Source organism: Hypanus sabinus, chromosome 5 (genome assembly GCF_030144855.1).
Source record: "Hypanus sabinus isolate sHypSab1 chromosome 5, sHypSab1.hap1, whole genome shotgun sequence".
NCBI lineage: Eukaryota > Metazoa > Chordata > Chondrichthyes > Myliobatiformes > Dasyatidae > Hypanus > Hypanus sabinus.
The window spans coordinates 15,007,342-15,028,580 of NC_082710.1; the positions used below are offsets into that span (position 1 = coordinate 15,007,342).

Consider the following 21,239-nt stretch of genomic DNA (forward strand, 5'->3'; position numbering starts at 1 on the left):
TGAGGGAAAACAAAAATCAGAAGAGGAAGATAAAAAAAAATTGAAATTGAGTGATCAGAACAAAAGGTCATGTCGTGAATCAGGATGAGGACCACAATGAGCAACAATAATAGTTCAAATAATTCACATTTAAGTGTCATTCAATCATATATGAATATTCATAAATACAGCCAACCAAGACAGTGCTACTCTGGGATCAGGGTGCAAAACACAGTACCAACAGTCACGCACAGCACAAGGCACATACAGGATAGTAAGCCACCTATAAGATATCAGTAACATACAGTCACACAAAAAATAAGGTCCAAGATCCTGAGTTCATGAACATTGCAGGAGTCTGCCGCCAAACCAGTTTGACTTGTCTTCTGCTGAGTGAAGAAGATGATGGGGTGGGGGAGGGTGCACTTGGACACTGCGCTACCCCACCTCCGGCAGAGTGCACTGACTCCGATGCCCGTCTCCTGGGTGGCTGTAAACAGGCAACACCGTAGTTTGAAGCCTAGTCCTTGCTATGACTAAGGCCACGGCCCCTCCCGCCTGCCAATGTCAGTGAATTGGACTTGCAGCATTCCACGTGAGCATTGTCATGAGTTAACATCTGAAGCATGCAATAAGATTATTTCACCTGGGTGCCACCATTTTAAATTATCAACACACTTTGGTCCAGGATTTGCTGAACAATAATGTGACCGATGAACTTCCTTGACGTCCTGACGAAGGGTCTCGGCCCGAAACGTCGACAGCGCTTCTCCCTATAGATGCTGCCTGGCCTGCTGTGTTCCACCAGCATTTTGTGTGTGTTGTTTGAATTTCCAGCATCTGCAGATTTTCTCGTGTGATGAACTTTCTTATTTGCTTGTTGGATCCTGATGCTTTTGTGATCAAGACTGAGGCATAAAACTTGTTGCTTACGATCGTTTTATTAACTGTTACAAGAGTAAAGAAGTCGAAGGGAGAAGGAGCAGCGAGAGAGAACAAGAAGACAGAACAAAGGTTAGATGCTTTTATAACTGACCACTGATAACAGTAAATCCCATTGAAATTCCAACAGACAGCAGTTAACCAATGAAATAGCCAGATCCAAGTAATGTGACACCCACCACTGAAACAAAGAAGTTTCCAGAAAGATACTGAGGTAACTGTGACTACTAGAATGTTCACATGTATATGGCTAATCTATATACTACTAAAACTCTCATGCTGTTTGTGACCGCCAATTAGTGCAAACGGTGCATTGCAGCAACACTATTTTTGGCTATATCGACTTAAAATGTGCTAACTTACAGAGTGCAGGCAATGCTCAGGGTTATATATTCGTATAAAATTGCTTACTCACCCAAAATCTACAGCCCCACTTTCACCTGAGAGCCAATGTCAGCCATGATGGAAACCGTGACGTGACACCACAACGCATGCGCACGACCAGCCTCAGCAGCGAATCATGATGCTCACAGTAGTGACACCAGTCAAAGCAAGAGGGCCGGGCAGCTTTATTTCGAGTGGTCACATTCTGCTAATCACCATTAGCCTGTGCAGGATTGGGACTGGTCTAACTGCCAACCATCAATAAGAAATAATTAAATCTTATTGTAATGACGTACTTTGAGACACCCATCAAACCCTTTGCTACAGCAGTGACTATATCACGTCCACTTAGGAGAGCACTAACAACATCAGGAATAATCTGAATCCTGGAAGCTTTGGTGTTACTGCTTCGCATCTTCTATCCAGCATTAGGGTAAGAAAAGATATTGTCAGCCTAATTATGCTGCGTGGAAAGAGAAGTGGGACATTATGGTCAAGAGATGAGGCCAAACGTCTTCGGAAAGCAGCAAGGAGAGGGAGAGAACAAGAATCGGATGAGGCCGGGTCCGCACGATTCCAGGATCAAAGAGTCAGGACAAAAAAGATGAGAGAAGATGAGACAGAAGAGGAGAGGCATGCACGTCTCCAGAATGAGAAAACCAGGAACAGGAGGAGGAGAGAGGAAGAGACAAAGGAGCAAAGAAATCCACGTCTCCAGAATCAGCAACAGTGAATAAACAGCAGAAGAGATGAAGAGACGGCGGATGAAAGGACTGCACGTCTCCAGAATGACAACGAGAGGCACAAGGGTGGCAGATCAACCAGAAATGATGCCATCAAAAGTGTCCTTGTTAAACGAGGAGGAGCTATATTTGCCTTGCAACGTGTCGTTCTTTAATAAACTGAGGTTTCTCCTTCCATTTCCAAAGCAAAGCGATACCAATAGCATTCAGGAAAACGTAACGTTTCCTCGGGTCACATCAGACTGCACTACCCTTTGCTCAAAGGGTGCCCCAACAGGTCACCCTGTTGTCTAGTTCTATACAAACACAAACGAGCATAAGAAACTCTATAACTACCAGAAAAATAACAATTCTACAGACCAGTCCAACAGCTGCCAGCGGCTTGGCTTGTGAATAAGCACAAATAGACTGCCAATTAGTGCTGCTTGCCTGTTAACTTGTGCAAAGCATCTCCCTCAATCTTTTATCTTCCTGAGATTTACACGTTTTGCACATTAGTTACTCATTGAATCAGAGTAGAACATCAGCTCATGTAATTACTAAAGTAAAAGTACTCTACTGATGTGAAAATCATTAATCAACATCTCTTGCCCTTTCAATAAAGTGTTAAATTGAAAGTTTATTACCATTTAAAAATGCCAAGTAATAAACTTAAACTCTTCTTACCTTTTTCTTTTTTCCTTTCTCTTAATCCAGCTTTTCTCTCTCATATATAACATAGAAACTTAGAAAACCTGCAGCACAGTACAGGCTCCTTCAGCCCACAAAGTTGTGCTGAACATGACCCTACCTTAGAAATGACTAGGCTTACTGATAGTCCTCTATTTTTCTAAGCACCCCATGTACTTATCTAAAAGTCTCTTAAAAGTCCCTTTCATATCTGCTTCCACCACCATTGCCGGCAGCCCATTCCACGCACTCACCACTCTCTGAGTAAAAAACTTACCCCTGACATCTCCTCTGTACCTGCTCCCCAGCACCTTAAACCTGTGTCCTCTTGTGGCAGCCATTTCAGCCCTGGCAAAAAGCCTCTGATTATCCACATGATCAATGTCTCTCATCATCTTATACACCTCTATCTCTGTCGCTCCAAGGAGAAAAGGCCAAGTTCACTCAACCTATCTTCACAAGGCATGACCCTCAATCCAGGCAACATCCTTGTAAACTCCTCTGCACCCTTTCTATGGCTTCCACATCCTTTCTGTAGTGAGACGACCAGAACTGAGCACAGTACTCCAAGTGGGGTCCGACCATGGTCCTATATAGCTGCAAAATTACCTCTCAGCTCCTAAATTCAATTCCACGAGTGAAGGCCAGTGCACTGTATGCCTTCTTAACTACAGAGTCAACCTGTGTAGCTGCTTTGTACAGGTTGTACATGATCTCTTGTATAGATTTCTATACATACTGGGGTATTCAGTACACCTGTGCACTCGCTCGCTAATGCAAATATCTCATCAACCAATCACGTGGCAGCATTTCTTTTTCATTTTTCAATCTTTTTATTGATTTTCCAGTAAAAACATATACAAATCAGAGGAGTTTAGCAAACGGATAATACAAAAGACGTATAAATGGCAAAAAAGTATAGTCAAAATTGAATAGGTATAATGTTACACTGTTATATATACAATATAATCAAGAAACCACAACTCCTTTTAACAAATCATAAAAAGAAAAAGATTGGAAATTTTACCCCACTGAACTAAACTGGAACAAAAAAAAAGAGCAGAAAAGAAAGATTGGGCAGTCCATTTGAGGATAAAATTAGAAGAAAAAGAAAGAGAGAAAACATCCTTCCAGTCACCTCTGAAACTTCGCGGATAAGGATTTTCCCTAAAGAGAATAAAGATAGACAGATAGATCAATCAATCAATCATATTAAAATATTGAATAAAGGGTCACCAGACTTGCTCAAAATTAAAAGATGTATCAAAAAAACTGGCTTCTAATTTTCTCCAAACTTAAACATGACATAATGGAGAGCCAATAAAAAACAGTAGGCGGATTAGAATCTTCCCAGTATAACAAGATAGCTCTCCTAGCCAGTAAAGTTGAAAAGGCTATCACATGTTGAGCAGAAGCAGAAAGTCTACCTGCTTCCTCTGGAATAATCCCAAGAATTGCCGTGAGTGAATTGGGTCCACACCTATAACTTTGGATAATATTCTAAACACATCCCTCCAAAAATCATTTAACTTTACACAGGACCAAAACATATGAATCTAAGTAGCCACCTCTGCGTGGCATCTGCCACAAATAGGGCTTATATTAGAAAAAATATGTACCAATTTATCTTTGGGCTCTGTGTACTATCTTAAACTGGATTAGGGAACAGATAGATGGATTATTAACTAGATAATAAATTTTACTCTATTGATCATCTAAAAGTGAATGTTGAAGTTCTATTTCTCAAGTGCGTTGAACCCTATCATTAGGCGACATGCGAGCATTCATTAACTGTTTATAAATGATAGCTATTAATCATTTTTGAAATGTTTTAAACTGAAAAATAGCATAAGCCAAATTTGAAGGATAGGCCAAGGGATAATTCGGTAGAATATCATGTAAAAAAATTCCTAACCTGTAAGTATCTAAAAAAAATGTGTATTGGAGATGTCATATTTGTCCATTAACTACGAAAAAGACATTAAACAATCCTGTAAGAACAAATCTAAAGAGGTTTTTATTCCCTTAGTTTTCCATGTTAAAAAAGCCTTATCCAGAGTTGATGGTTTAAAAAAAATTAGAATAAATATTACTAGAGAGTAGCAAATTATTTAATTCAAAAAATCTATGAAACTGAAACCAGATTTTTAAAGTATGTTTAACAATAGGGTTGAGAGCTTGTCTGCCTATTCTGGAGAACAAAAAAGGAAGGGGAGCTCCTAATAAAGAAGCTAAAGAAAACCCTGCACATGGCAGCAACTCACTGCATAAAAGCATGCAGACATGGTCAAGAGGCTCAGTTGTTATTCAGACCAAACATCAGAATAGGGAAAAAATGTGATCTAAATGACTTCAACCATGACGCCAGACAGGATGGTTTGAGTATCTCAGAAATTACTGATCTCCTGGGATTTTCATGCACAGCATGTGAGTGGCAACTCTGTGGGTGAAAATGCTTTGTTAATGAGAGAGGTCAGAGGAGAATGGCCTGTCTGGGTCAAGCTGACAGGAGGACTACAGTAACTGAAATAACATTACAACAGTGAGGTGCAGAAGAGCATCTCTGAATGCACAACACGTCAAACCTGGAAGTGGATGGGTTACAGCAGCAGAAGACCATGAACATACACTCAGTAGCTACCTATTAGGTACAAGGGGTACTTTAAAAAGTAGCCACTGAGTGTTTAGCCTATGTATGTGACATAGGGTTCACCGCCACTTCTAGTCCCTCTTCTGATTGCTTGTCAGTCCTTTAATCATGTTGGTTAAGGAGATCCAAGGTTGGTTTTGACCTCTCGGTTCTCAGCAAACTTTTGCAGTGCTACTGTCCATCTGCAGATTGAATTCTTCTGAATAATTTTATTTTGATCGAAGCAGTACTGGACTGGCTTCTCGCCTCTGTAGCATATAGACTGGCAAATTGTGAAATCTTGTGTTACTGAGGTACAATCAGGTAAGGTTATTCCTGAGCCTTCCATTTTGAGGAAAAGTAGAAATAATGAAATTGGGTAAGAAATTGTGGTTGGTCATTGCCAAGATTGGCAGGTGGATGTGAAAGGTGATTAATCAGTTAGTGTTACTGGTTAACATTGAATAATTAACAAAATCAGAATCAGACTTAATACCACTGGCATATATTGTGAAATTTGTTGCTATGTGGCAGCAGTACATTGCAATACATGATAATAGAATCTATAAATTACCATAATTATATATTAAAAAAGAAATTCAATTAGTAACTAGTGCAAAATGAGAGGGAAAAATACTGAGGTAGTATGGGTTCATTGTTCATTCAGGAATCTGATGGCATAGGGGAAGAGGCTGTTCCTGAAATGTGTGTGTGTTTTCAAACTCCTGTACCTTGTCTTTGACGGTACGAATAAGAAAAGAAGAGAAGAGAAGAGGACATGTCCTGGATGATGGGAGTCCTTAATGATGGATGGTGCTTTTTTGAGGCATCATCTCTTGAAGTTGTCCTGGATGATGGGGAGGCTAATGCCCCATGATGGAGCTGGCAGAGTTTACAACTACCTGCAGCTTTTTCCAACCTTGTGCAGTGCCCCCTCACCCAGCCCCCTACCACATATCAGAGAGTAATACAACCACGTAGAATGCTCGCCACACTATGTCTGTAGAGATTTACGAGTGTCTTTGGTGATACACCAATTCTTTTTAAACTCCAAGTAAAGTATAGCCACTGTCGTTCCTTCTTTGTAGCAGCATCAATATGTTGGGCCCAAGATAGATCCACAGAGATATTGATAGCTGGGGACTTGAAAGTGCTTACTCTTTTCACTCTGATCCCTTAGTGAGGACTGGTGTGTGTTGCCTCAAGTTCCCCTTCCAGTATACACCTTAAAATTTGTTTCACATTTCCTACATTTACCAAGAGCAAGGAACCCTCTTTACATTTAGGTGGTATTGTGACTGACAGCAGTCAATCATAATCCCATGGCTAACTTCTCAGCCAGTATACACAGGTATCCAAGTTAGATACATATTTTCTTCCACCTAATTAATAACTCTCCGTTTATTTCCATTCTAGACATCGGGAAAGCCAGGAGCTGCAGGAACACACAAATCGGCAGACTCATGCAAGGTAAGAACATTCAGCAGTAATTGCAATGCATAATTAATACTTCTGCAGCACCTTGATGGAAAGGTAATTTGGTGACTGAACCTGTACAGCCTGCCGAAATGAGCTGGTCTACATACACCAATACTCACACCCTTCTACAGATGAGCAGTGGAGTGTATCCCAGCATGTTGTATCACTGTGTAGTACAGAAACTGCAATGTGGCAGACAGGAGGGCTCTACAACAGGTAGTCAAAACTGCTCAACACATCACCAGCACCAGCCTAGGACGTATGTACAGAGAGGTGCAAGGAAAAACCCAGCGATATCATGAACTGATACGATCCATGAATTGTGGAGGCGAGAATAAAGGAGGCAATCGATCTCCTGAGGCTGGATGTCTCAAATCCAAGACCAACAACATTGCTGTATGGAAACGTCAGCTCACTGTTGTTGGGTCTAAATCCTGGGACTCCTCAATGATCATATGGCCGCCAGCTTTTGGTCCATATCCCTCAAATTTTCCCATCAATATACCTGTTCAAGTGTCTTCTAAATGTTGTTATACCCACCTGTACCACTGTACCCCTGGCAGCTCATTCCTTCTTCCCCACCCACCATCCTCTGTCCTTGGCAAATTTATCTGCAGATGTGGTGTGCCATCCATCGCCTTCTTCTGGGCAGTGTCTTCATAAGACGGGCGATCCCAGCCATTATCAATCCACTTCAGAGTTTGTCTGCCTGGCATCAGTGGTTGCATAACCGGGACTTGTGATATGCAACAGTGGCTCATTCGACCATCCACCACCTGCTCCCATGGTTCACGTGACCCTAATCAGGGTGTTGGGGGGAGGTTAAGCAGGTGCCCAAGGGTGACCTGCAGGCTAGCGAGGGAAGCATTTTTTACACCTCCTTTGATAGAAACATATCTCCACCCTGCTACCCTATGCCTGTCTAGAATTGACAAAATGTACCTTTTCATCAAATGGCTACGAATTTGTTTTGGGTGGCGATGAAAAAATCCAACCAATCAGCAATCTGCTTTTTTAAGGAATCCATGTATTAGTGGCCAGGCCAGCATTTACCACCTACTTCTAGTTTCTTTATGAAGGTACTGGTAGGTCATCCTCTTGAACCATTGCAGCCATTCCGGTGAAGGTGCCATCACCACACTGTTCAGTAGAGGTTCCTGGATTTAGAATTCATTCCTTATCCCTCCCACCCCCAGTCCCACAATCTGTGTGGGAAAACTTGCCTTTCAGGATACAGATGGAAAAGTTCAAAAAGGCACTTTGGTTGGCATGAATGAGTTGGGTTGAATGGCCTGCTTCCATGCTGTCTAACTTTGACTGTAATGAAGCATTAAATCAAACTTGCTTCCCAGCAATTAATTTGTGATTCCATGAACAACAACTCCATGGGTTTGAATAACATCAGTTGTACACAGAGAAATGGGTTCTTCACTTACCATGTTCATACCAACCTTTATGCCCACATACACAAATGCCATCCAGTTAGACTCAGGGCACTCCAGAGTTCAGAGTTCAATTCCAGTGCAATCTGTAAGGATTTTGCGCATTCTCCCTTCGACTGTGTGGGTTTCCTCTGGGTGCTCCAGTTTCCTCCCACAGTCAAAAGACATACTGGTTAGTAGGTTAGTTGGTCATTATAAGTTGTTCTGTGATTAGCCTAATGTTAAATAGGTGTGTTCCTGGGGTAGTGCAGCTCGTTGGGGTGGGAGAGCCTATTCCGTGCAGAATCTCGAAATAAAAATATTCCTTGTTGTAAAGGAAAAATAACTGTAGGTTCATCTTCATCTTTCTACATATGATAAACAGACTGGTGGGTTGCCTGTTAATTTTGCAAGTCTGCTTAGGGCTCTTTTCACCAATGAGGTATACCAATGCCAGCAAGTGGACTCTTCATTTTAATTTGAGTAAAGATGTAATTAAGCTGGAAAAGCTGCAGATAAGATTCACAATGATATTGTTGAGATAGAAGGATTTAAGTTATGAGGAGAGAAAAGAAAGGCTGGGTCTGTTCGCCGTGATGTGAAGGAGGCTGAGATATCATTATCATCATTATGTGCTATGTCATATGATGTGGGTAAACTTGTTCTTTCCCATGACCATGATTGTTCTTGGCAAATTTTTTTCTACATAAATGGTCTGCCATTCCCTCCTTCTGGGCAATGTCTTTACAAGACGGATGACCCAAGCTATTATTAATACTTTTCAGTGATTGTCTGTTTGGCACCAGTGGTCACATAACCAGGACTTGTGTTATGCACCAGCTGCTCATACGACTGTCCACCACTTGCTCCCATGGCTGTACGTGACCCTGACTGGGGGGCTAATCAGGCGCTACCTCTTGCCCGAGGCTTTATTTCCCAGAGTAGGGAGTGTAAAATTAGAAGCATGGGTTTAAGGTGAGAGGGGAGAGATTTAAATGTGAATTTTCTTGTGATCTGAATCACTTAAATTTGCTAATTTCTATGATTTCTTCTCTTCAGTCCAAGACTACATCTGGTTCCTTGGCTGCATCTAGTGGAGCAAAGCAGAAACAGCCACAGTCCACAGCTACCCATCAGAGCAAAATGGGTCAGAAGGCGACCACTACTTCTAAGCTGGTAATTCACATCCATGTTCATAGATTGAAATTGAAATAAAGTCATTATTGCATGTGCCATGCTAAGAAATGCTAACTTTAGCAAACTAGTCCATTAGTGAAGGTGTTTTATAAGGTTTCTCATGTTCAGCAAGTCAGGAGACATTGGGATCCAGAAACACTTGGATCTGTGGACTCAGAATTGGCTTGTCCGTAGAAGGCAGAGTGTATTCCGCGTGGAGGACAATAACTAGTGGTGCTCCTCAAGGATCTGTTCTGGGACCCCCCTGTTCTTTATGAATTTTATAATGACTTGGATGAGTGAGTGGAAGGGTGGGTTAGCAAGTTTGCAGATGACACGAGGGTAGTCACAGACAGTAGTGAGTGCGTGAAATGCACTGTTGGGGGCGGTGGGCGAGGCATATACATTAGTGACTTTTAAGATATCCTTAGATGATAGAAAATTGGAGGGCTATGTCGGAGGGAAGGGTTAGATTGAGCTTGGAGTGGATTAGAAACTCAGCATAATATCATGGGACGAACGACCTGTAATGTTTGATAATGTCCTGTGTTCTGTGTTTTATGACCATATCTACCGATAATTGAGCACAATATCGTGATGATATTTTTCATGTCAGCTTGATCAAAATAGGGCAAGAAATGGAACTACTGACTTAATGCTATATTTCCAGCTGATCTCTATGGGGGAGAGGGTAAAATAGGAGATGAATGAAGGCAGAGAGGAGAGCAATTTGTGTTGGTACCATGAGAAGCAAGACATTCCAGTTTCTGGAAATTTGAAACTCAGACAACATTCATGGAGAGAGAGAAGGCAATTCAGCATTTCAGATGAATGACCTTCTGAAGAAAGGGCATTGACCTGAACATCGTAATTCTGGTTTTTGTTCTCCACAATTGATGGCGGATATGCTGAGTTCTTGCAGCAGTTTCCGTTCTCATTTGAAGCTATGTCAGCTTTTCCTGTTGAAATTATTCTTGTACTACTTTCCCACTTTCATCTTCCATATTGCTGGAGCAGATTTCGGTACAGTCAGGCAGTTCGCAGCCCAGGCATACGTTGACCAGTAATTAACTGTTTGTGGAGCAGACCTTTGCATAACTCTCTGTAGAGACATTCCATGATTCATTCCTTGTTAACTGGAAAATCACACAGGAAATGCTGGAGGAACTCAGCAAGTCTGGCAGCATCTGTGGAGGGCAATAAACAGCTGATGTTACAGACTGAGACCCTTCATCTCCTTCCCCTCCCCCCCCCCCCACCATCTTATTCTGGCTTCTGTCCCCTTCCATTCCAGTCCTGATGAAGGGTCTCAGCCAAAAATGTTGACTGGTTATTCCCCTTCGTAGAATATGCATGACTTGCTGAGTTCCTTCAACACTTTGTGTTTGTTCAAGCTCAAGTTCAAATGTAATTGTCACTGAGCTATGCAAGAGTGCCAATGAATACAGCCAAACAAAACAGCGTTACTCCGGGGCCAATGTTCAAAACACAGTGCCAGCAGTCATATGCAGCACAAAGCACACACAGCACAAATAGGATAGCAGCATACAAGTCAAGTACAGCCACTTTTATTGTCATTTTGACAGTAACTGCTGGTACAGTACATAGTGAAAATGAAACGTTTTTTCAGGACCATGGTGTTACATGACACAGTACAAAAACTAGACTGAACTACGTTTGAAAAAAACTACACTAGACTACAGACCTACCCAGGACTGCATAAAGTGCACAAAACAGTGCAGGCATTACAATAAATAATAAACAAGACAATAGGGCAGTAAGGTGTCAGTCCAGGCTCTGGGTATTGAGGAGTCTGATAGCTTGGAGGAAGAAACTGTTACATAGTCTGGTCGTGAGAGCCCGAATGCTTCTGTGCCTTTTCCCAGATGACAGAAGGGAGAAGATAAAAAATTGATATTTGGCAAGAAATGGAGTAAATCATGGGCTCGCACCCTGTTTCCATGCTTCTAGGTCTCCAAACCGTTTGTGGGAAGATGAATCTCAGGGTTGTATATAGCACACATACTTTGGTAATAAATATACTCTGAATATTTGAAGATATCAATATAAGATCGCCAGCACATGTATCAATATAAGACACCAACACATAGGAGATATCAAGGTCGTGGTTTTCAACTTCTGCAGAATTTCTTGTTGAAACACCAGGGTCGGAACCGGGATTTTCATAGTCTGCATCTCTAGCTACAATCATCTGGCCATTAGGGATAACTGGAGGGAGCTCCTTACAAAAACAAGCTACCACTTCTTCTCCTGCTGTATGATCCCTTGCCTTCATGGACTGCAAACTGGTGTGTCACTACAAGCAGTGTATCATGCTAACTTTTCAGGTCATTGCTAGAACTTTATTACTTGACAGTCAACTACTGAACTTGCAAATTTACCCACACTTTGCCACAACACTGCAAGGTGCTTTAAAAAACACTATACGGATCTGTGACTCAGGAAGACCAAATATTAATTGCATCATTGGTTACTTTATATTGTCACTGGACTGTACCACTACAGAGGTGGTGGATACAACCCAGTCCATCCCAGCAAAAGCTGTCCTCACCACCGAGCACGTCTACAAGGAGTGCTGCACAAGAAAGCAGCATTGATCATCATGAACCCCCAACAACCAGGCTATGATCTCTTCTTGATGCTGCCATCAGGTACAGGATCCTTGGGTCCCACACCACCAGGCTCAGGAACAGTTATTACCTCTCAAATATGAGGCTTTGGTATCAGAGTGGATAACTGCACTTCCCTCACCCCATCACTGAACTGATTCCGCAACCTGTGCACTCACTTTCAAGGATTCTACAACTCATTCTCATTCATTCTCTCTCTCCCTCCCTCCCCCTCTCCCCCTCCCCCTCTCTCTCTCCCCCTCCCGCTCCCTCTCTCTCTCTCTCTCTCCCTCTCTCTCTCCCCCTCTCCCTTTCCCTCTCTTCTCTCTCTGCCCCCCCCCTTTCTCACATTTGTTGTCAGGATTGGTTTGTGTGTAGTTTTTCATTGATTCTGTTTTTTCTGTGTTCTGCTGTGAATGCCAAAATGAATCTCAAGATAATATATGGTGGTGACATATACATACCTTAATAATAAAGTTGCTTTGAATTTTGATGTTTGAATAGTTCTGTTGTATCTTGCAATGCAGCTTACAAAGCTTCTCATGTCTGCTGCTTTCTGTATATTAACAACTCTGAGCATCACAGTCAAATGAAGGCATGAAACAAGGTGAAGAGGGGAAAATAGCAACCCCAAGGAAATTAAGGAAGATGGAGGGTAGTAATAATTTTATATCCTCACGTTTGTTTGTATGCAGATGCTGATGGAATATTGCCTCAGATGACCAAACAGCCAGCTTGCTGCAGTTTGATTTAAACTGAATTTCTGTACAGACTAGTCAACAAGCAGGGTCACCATGGTCTGCTCTAAGTGACAGTCGTCTGTTTAGCTATGTGGCAGTAATTGCTTCAAATTGGAAAATATGTTTCAGATTTGTAAATCTGCAGAAGTAATCCCACATCACAGAATTGAGCACCCAATCTAGAAGACTTTTGAGTGCAGTACCAAAGCCTTTTCTGCGCTATCTGTATTATTTAAATGAGATATTAAGCTCAGGGTCTCTTTGAAATAAACCCTGTAGAAATGTTCAAAGGGCACCCGAGTTGTTCTCATATTTTTGATAACATTTATTATCACCTTAAAAAAATATCTGATTGTACACGCTCGTTTATGCAAATATTTAATCAGCCAATCATTTGGCAGCCACTGAATGCGGAAAAGTATGCAGACATGGTCAAGAGGTTCAGTTGTTGTTCAGACCAAATATCAGAATGGGGAAGAAATGTGACCTAAGTGACTTTGACAGGGGTATGACTGTTGTTGTCTGAAGCGGCTGATCTCCTAGGATTTCCAGGCACAACAGTCTCTAGAGTTTACAGAGAATGGTGCAAAAAAATAAATATCCAGTGAACATCATTTCTGTAGGGGAAAAAAAAACACCTGGTTAATAAAGCAGGTCAGAGGGGAATGGCCAGACTTGTTCAAGCTGACAGGAAGGTAATACTAACTCAAATAACCACATGTTACAACAGTGATGAATTGAAGAGCATCTCTGAACACACATGTCGCAACTTGAATTGGATAAATAACCATAAGAGGTATAGCTCAAATGCCATCTATAAATTTGCTGATGATAGAACATCTGTTGGCAGAATCTCAGATGGAGATGAGAGGGGGTACAGAGGCAAAACACACCAGCTAGTTGAGTGGTGTCATGGCAACAACCTTGCACTCAATGTCAGTAAGACCGAAGAGCTGATTGTGGACTTCAGGAAGGGTAAGCCAAGGGAGCACAAACCAATTCTCATAGAGGGATCAGAAGTGAAGAGAGTGAGCAGTTTCAAGTTCCTGGGTGTCAAGATCTCTGAGGATCTAACCTGGTCCCAACATATCAATGCAGCTGTAAAGAAGGCAAGACAGCGGCTTTATTTCCTTGGGAGTTTGAAGAGATTTGGTTTGTCACCAAAAACACTCGAAAACATCTACAGATGTACGACGGAGAGCATTCTGACAGGCTGCGTCACTGTCTAGTATAGAGGAGCTACGACATAGGATTGAAAGAGGCTACAGAACATTGTAAAATTAGTCAGCTCCAACGGGTACTAGCCTACGTAGTATTCAAGACATCTTCAAGGAGTGGTGCCTTAGAAAGGTGGCATTGATCATTAAAGACCTCTATCACCCTGCACATGCCCTCTTCTCATTGTTACCATCAGGTAGGAGATACAGAAGCCTGAAGGCACACACTCAGCGATTCAGGAACAGCTTTTTCCCCATCCGATTGCTAAATTGAACCCGTGAACACTACCTCACTTTTTAAAATATTATCTCTGTTTTGCACTATTTTAAATTTAACTATTTAATATACATATATACTTACTGTGATTGATTTACTTATTTATTTTGTCTTCATTATTATTGTGTATTGCATTGAATTGCTACTGCTAAGTTAACAAATTTCACAACAAATGCCGGTGATATTAAACCTGATCCTCATTCTGGATGGGCTGCAGCAGCAGAAGACCATGAACATACACTCAGTGGTGATTTTATGAGGTGCAGGATTAACCTAATAATGTGGTCACTGAGTGCACTTCACATGGCTTTTAGCAACTTCTGCTTTTTGCAAATTAGTGACATATTTCATTATACAAGATACTGTTTTCCTGTGAAAAGCTGTGGGATGTCCTGAATGATTAGACATGCAGTATGACTCCAAGTTCACTTTTTACTAAATGCTGCCTAGTAACTCTGAAATCAGGCTTTTCGTAATTCAGCCAATCAGCTGCTTTTTACCTGTGATTGGAGTGGGATGAAAGATTTTTTAGGGGCCTAAGTTGTTGCCATAGAAGTTTCTTTGATTTTGGCCTGCTGACATGCTAGACCTTAACTCAGAGGGCAGTCACCAGGATTCCTGTAAATTGTCCATAGGGAAAATAGGGTCAACATCCAGCCTACTTGTACTGGCGTTCATGCTAATCTTACGCTTAGCAGCCGTTTTGTTAGGTACACCTATACACCTGCTCATTAATGCAAATACCTAATCAGCCAATCCAATGGCAGTAACTCAGTGTATAAAGGCATGCAGACATGGTTGAGAGGTTCATTAGTTCAGACCAAACATCAGGATGGGAAAAACATACGTATAATCTAAGAGACTTTGACCAGGGAATGATTGTTGGTGCCAGACGGGGTGATTTGATATCTCAGAAACTGCTGCTCTCCTGGGACTTTCACTCACAACCATCTCCAGAGTTTACAGAGAGAATATACTGAAAACGGTAACTGAAGTAATCATGTGTTATAGCAGTGATATGCAGAAGAGCATCTCAATATGCACGTATGAAACTTTGAGTGGATGGGCGAATGCATCGCAAGTCCACAAACATAAACTTTGCAGCCACTTTATGGTGTAGTTCATGGACGTAATCAAGTGGCCACTGAGTGTAGATCACATTGTTTTTTGCTCATTGCAAATTAGTGCCACATTTCCTTATGCAAGATACTGTTTTCCTGAGAAAGGCTGTGGGATATCCTGAACGATTAGACATGCAATATGGCTCCAGTTTTTACTAAATGCTCCCTAGTAATTCTGAAATCAGGCTTTTCATAACTCAGCAGTTTACTTGGCTTTCTAACTCTCTCATTGGACTGGGATGAAAGATTAATTTGGCTCCAAAGTTGTTGCCATAGAAGTTTCTTTGGAATTGGCCTATTATTGTTGAGGCTCAATGTTCAGCCTACTTGAAATGGAATTCATGCCAATCTTATATGTTCAGATTGTGTCCATTACTGAGCGAAACATTGATGACATCACCATCCCAACAATAATGATTCATGTGACAGATCTGACTACAGCTTGCATTTCCACACACAATAAGTATACATCATTTGGGAATGGCTATTGTGGGACTGCACCTCGTATTTATCTTTTTGAGCTTGAGATCATGAGAATGATGTTGAATTATGTAGAAATTCAAATAAAGATTGCTCCTTCAGCCCATTGAGTCTTCTCTGCCATCCCATGATGGCTGATTTGTAAACCCTCTTAGCCCCATTCTCCTGCCACCTTCTTGTAACCTTTGATGCCCTTACTAATCGAGAACCTATCAAACTCCACGTTAAATATACTCAATGACCTGGCCTTCAGAGCCTTCTGTGGCAGATTCTTCACCTTCGGGCTAAAGGAATTCCTTCTCACCTCTGTTCTGAAAGGACGTACCACAACACTTTCTTCTAAACTTCATTGAATACAGTCCCAGAGCCGTCAAACACTCAGGTCATGTCAGCAACATGAGAGGTAATGCTATGCATTCATAAGGCTTGATTACCTACCAAGACAAATTGGTCTTGAAACATGTGATTAATTGGAGGCATGGAGTGATTGAAAGAAGTAAATTAGTCCATTAGTTTATCATGTGCTATTTTTCCCAATAAGCTGTACCTGTTGACAAGCTATGTTTTGTTATCATCAAAGGATGCCACATTGCAAGAGAGAGCAGGTAGAAGGGCAAAACAAGTAACTCCTGCAAGGGGCCAGTATGTGCATGTTGGGCCGCATAGTCTCCTGTACTGTATGACTCTGTACTTGCAGGGTAGAATCTAAACATTTTGAACAAGAATTCTCCATTTTCTAAGGACACAAAGGAAAGAACACTTCCAGCAAAAGTGACAGGCACTTCACTTCACAAAAACAATGACTCAAAGACTCAGGTACTGATGATTTTCAGATCTTTTTACCGATGTTCATTGTACTAGAATAAAAATAACTGCTTAAGTAAATGTAAAAAAAATGAGAAAATTATCTCCCAAATTAGCTTTTCAGCAATGTATGTGGAGTGATATCCAGTTGAAGATTGTCTATCTGCAGCTCAGTTACTTGATATTTCTGAATCCATTGTCTTGGCTGTGTTGGGAGTGTCTGTGCAATCGGATGGAGTCACCAATGTTTCATTATTTAACTTGATCCTGCATGTTTGAAAATATCGTCTCACATGTTGAAGTATTGGATTTGCAAAGGTTTATAAGATGCACAATGTTCTGTGGGTCAGGAAGGGAAGTTTTGACATGATTTACTCTAAAGTTTAATGGAATTGACCTTGACGAGAGGTGTAATGTGGAGCATGGAACTGAAAATCTATAGGAGTATCCAGTTAGACAGTAATTAGTCATTACTACAGTCCTAAATTCTGGCAAAACATATTTTTCACTCAAAATGAAAACACTGGTGCTGTGGAAAATGCAGTGCTGATCATTAGATCTAGAGATATGAGAATGAATGGGTGATCTGTCTATTTGAATGCAAACATTGTAATTGTGTTTTTTGTGAATGTTTTTTGACACAAAGTTGTATTTCCAAAATTTCAGTCCACCAGAAAAGCTATTGTTTGCTGTGATTTTAAACTTGGACATGTCAAGTCCATTGCTTCGTTAAATAACCAAAAATAAGTATAACTTTAGATTTCACTACTGGTGAATTGATCAATGAATGCAATTTTCAATCAACACCATTATTTCTATGGAACATGGAATAATACAGCAAAGAAACAGGTCAAATAAATTAGTAATCAAATGGCGAACTAAGCTAATCTCTTATGTCCAATGCCCATATCTTTCCATTTTCTTCACATTCCTGTGCCTATCTAAATGTCTTTTTAAATCCCTAACGTATCTCACCAGCCTAGGCATCCACCACTCTCTGTGTAAAGTACTTGCCCCTCACATCTCCTTTGAAATTACTCCCTCTCACCTTAAATGCATTCCCTTTTGTGCTGGATGTTTCACCCTGGGGAAAAAGATGCTGTCTGCCTATTCTATCTATGCCTCTCATAATCTTATAAACTTCTATCAGATCTTCCCTCAGTCTCTACTGCTCCAGAGAAAACTACCGAAGTTTCATTATTTATATTTTTTATTAAGATACCTCGTGGAATAGGCCCTCCCAGCCAAGCATGTGGCCGGTTAAACCTCTTCCACACCCTCTCCAAAGCCTCGACATCCTTTCATTGATAGGGTGATCAGGACTGTATGCTGTACTCCACATGTGGTCTGACTAGAGTTTTATAAAGCTGCAGCATAACTTCCTGACTTTTGACCTCTCTGCCTTGACTAATAAAGGCAAGCATGCCATAAGCCTTCTTAACCACCCTGTCAACCTGTGTAGCCACTTTCACGGAGGCATGAACTTGGACACCAAAATCCCTCTGCTCATCAACACTGTTAAGGATCTTGCTCTGAACAACATAACTTCTCAAGGAGATCCAATAAAATAATAAGAAACAGAGAGATTTTAATGCGTTCAAAATTTTGAAACAATCTGAAAGGCAAAATTATATCTGTAAGCAATCGGGTTTGTGAGAGTTCACAGGTTTATATTAATCAATAATTCTAGGAATTAGGAAGAGAATTTTCATTGCATATAATTTATGCTGATTTATTTATTTAGAGATACGGTGCTGAATTGGCCCTTCTGGCCCTTCGAGTTGCTCTGCCAGTAATCCATTGATTTAACCCCAGCCTACTTGCAGGACAATTTACAATCACCAATTAACCTAATAACTGGTAGGCCTTTGGACTGCGGGAGGAAACCAGAGCACCCAGAAAGCACTCACTCATCCCACGGGGATTGAACTCCAAACTCCCGACACCCCAATCTGTAATAGTGTTGCGCTAATTGCTACATTACTGTGGCTCCCACTTTGTTTTTTAGATTTGTTTCCAAAAAGCCGTTTATACAGAAAGGTTCCATCCTTGAGTATGAACAAATGGGCAACTTCGAACAGTATATTATTGTACAACAACACCCCTTCCACTCATAATCTGAGATGCAGTGGCTGTAAAACTGATAGAACCAAGTTTAGTGGGGACCCTGGAAAGGAAATTGGATGTGTAGATGAAAAAGGATTTACAAAGAAAACCAGACCAAAAGGAAAGAGCACATAATTACATCGCATTTTCAAATAACTAGCATGAGCAAAAAGGGCTGAATGGCCTTTTACTGTGGTATATGATTCTAATCCATCAGCCTTGCGATGGGATTAAGAATCAAAATAAATTGGTTTGATAATATGATGCTTGTATGAAGAAAATAATAAACGACCTAACGACTGGGGCATAGTGAGATTGTATTTTTCACTATTGGATGTTGAGGTAACCAATTGCACACCTAGATAGCATCTTTCCTGAGAGTTGGACCATTTAGTACCTAGTTCCTGGTATCAGTTTTTCCTGTTGCCCACTGAATCTGTACAACCAAAAGGGCCGGTTATGGACTTGTCACTGTCCAGTCTTGCTCTAACTCCTCAGAAAACTAAGCAATCCTGCAGGACAGATCCAGAAAATGCCACCAGTCTGCCTTTCAAAGAGGACTTACTGCAGAAGCACTTAGAGGATGTAATGAAGATAATAAGAGAGATGAAAAGTCAGATTGTGAGTGAAGTGACCTTCATGATTGAAGAACAGATAAGCCACCTAAAAGCAACCATTGTCAAGTCTTTGGAAAATGCAAGCCTTGAGCAGAAGCAAGCAGTAATTGCACCACTGAAAACGGTATCAGAGATTGAGGTGAGTCATTACTACCCGAGGAGGATTGCTGGTGGATGAGCAAGGGTTGAACTGCACTTTGAGGCAATATCTGCAGTACCCTGAATCATACTGTCTTAATCTTGAAAAGTAATATTTTAGTTAATTGCAGGAATTTTGCAGAAGAATGTGATTAAGTTGGTGAGGTAAATCAAACAGTTCATTTGGTAATAGGCGAAGAATTTGAAAGCTTTATGCTAAACCTACTTCAGATTTTCTTTGTTGAGTATGAAATGTTTTGGAATGTGTTACTAGGTGATTTATTTTATGTCAATCTTTAATGGGTTCAATGGAAAACATATACCTGCCTACTGAATTAATGAAGAGAAGAAAGACAATATACTAGGTTTTCTCTGGTCCTGTGGAAAACCACGAAGCATTGATTTTAACCTGGATTGTACTATGAGGAGTAGCTTTGCTAAATAAGCTTTAAAATGTAAAATATTTTGCCAATAATTTAAACTTATTGTAGTTTTTAGTTCCAACTAATGGGGACTGTGACTCTGGCACTGTAAGATCCTAACTGAGTTGATTAGTCAGTCTCCCTCCAAAAAATGGGATTTAAAAAAGGCCAGTCGCAAATCCTTGCAAAACACAGTGTCCAACAAAGTTGACTCAGGACATGCCGGCTGGAATTTTTGAACTAGTTTAGGAACACTGTATTAATCTGGTTTTGAGCTGCCAAAAGTTGACGGGGCAGTGCTGCAGGAGGGAGGAGTAGGGCAGAGAGAAATGCAGCTGAATTTGAACAGGAGGATCAACAGAACAAAAAATCGGAGGAATCTTGCTTTACCATCAATTCTGACCATCCCACAGAGAACTTGTCTATTGAATGGACTGTTGTGGGTAATGTGTGAAGAGTGGTGGGCTTTCAAGTGTAATGGTTTAAAAGAAGTTGCGTTGAAACAATATCGGACCAAATCTCACAGAGGATGATGGCTATATTTTTCCCCTACTTCAATGAGCTGGAAGTGTAAGTGAATACTAGCAACATGACAGCAGTGGGCCATCTGAGGTTGCATTGGGCAATGGGACCTCTGGTGAGATTTAAGCATTAAGAAAGATTGGATAGGGAGGAGGAGAAAGGGGATGATAAAGGATCTGACCAGATATAAAGAAAGAAAGTGGGAGAAATTAATAGGTTATAAATAAATGTTAAGAAAGAGAGGGATCAGGAAAATGAACTGTGGAAGGTGTTTTAAATGTAATTTTTTAACACTAGGGAGTTTGCAAATATTGGAAATCTTGAGCAATAAGCACAAAATGCTAGAGGAACTCAGCAGGTCAGGCAGCATCTATGGAGGAGAATAAGCAGTCCATATTTCTGGCCAAGACCGTATGTCAGGACAGCAAAGGAAGGGGGGAAGAATCCAGAATAAGAAGGTGGGAGAGGAGTACAAGCTGGTGGGGGATAGCTGAAGCCAGGTGAGGGGGAAGGTTTGTAGGTGGGGTGAGGATGAGGTAAAAACCTGGGAGGTACTAGGGAGAAGAGGTAAAAGGCTAAGGAAGCAGGAATCTGATAGGAGAGGACAGTGGACCTTGGAAGAAAGAGAAGGAGGAGGGAAACACAGAGAGATGATGGGCCAGTGAGGAGAAGAGATGGGGTACAAGGGCAACCAGAATGGGGAATGGAAAAAAGATATTTTAGATATATCCATGTACAATTTG

The 21,239-nt window shown here is 41.1% G+C and overlaps 1 protein-coding gene across 10 annotated transcripts in view; it reads left to right on the forward strand.

The window, feature by feature from the left end:
* Positions 1-21,239, forward strand: part of cast (calpastatin) — a 197,830-nt gene that overhangs the window by 73,793 nt on the left and 102,798 nt on the right. For 6 of the 10 annotated variants that reach the window (XR_009512107.1, XM_059969426.1, XM_059969427.1 and 3 more), the window contains 4 exons: positions 6,763-6,816; positions 9,306-9,422; positions 16,629-16,703; positions 19,296-19,553. Coding sequence is in view for 9 of the 10 variants with exons in the window: in XM_059969426.1 (XP_059825409.1) it covers positions 6,763-6,816; positions 9,306-9,422; positions 16,629-16,703; positions 19,296-19,553 (504 nt within the window). In the remaining variant the exon portion in view is untranslated. The remainder of the gene's footprint in view (positions 1-6,762; positions 6,817-9,305; positions 9,423-16,628; positions 16,704-19,295; positions 19,554-21,239) is intronic. The other 4 variants (XM_059969432.1, XM_059969434.1, XM_059969433.1 and 1 more) reach the window with 2 other exon arrangements.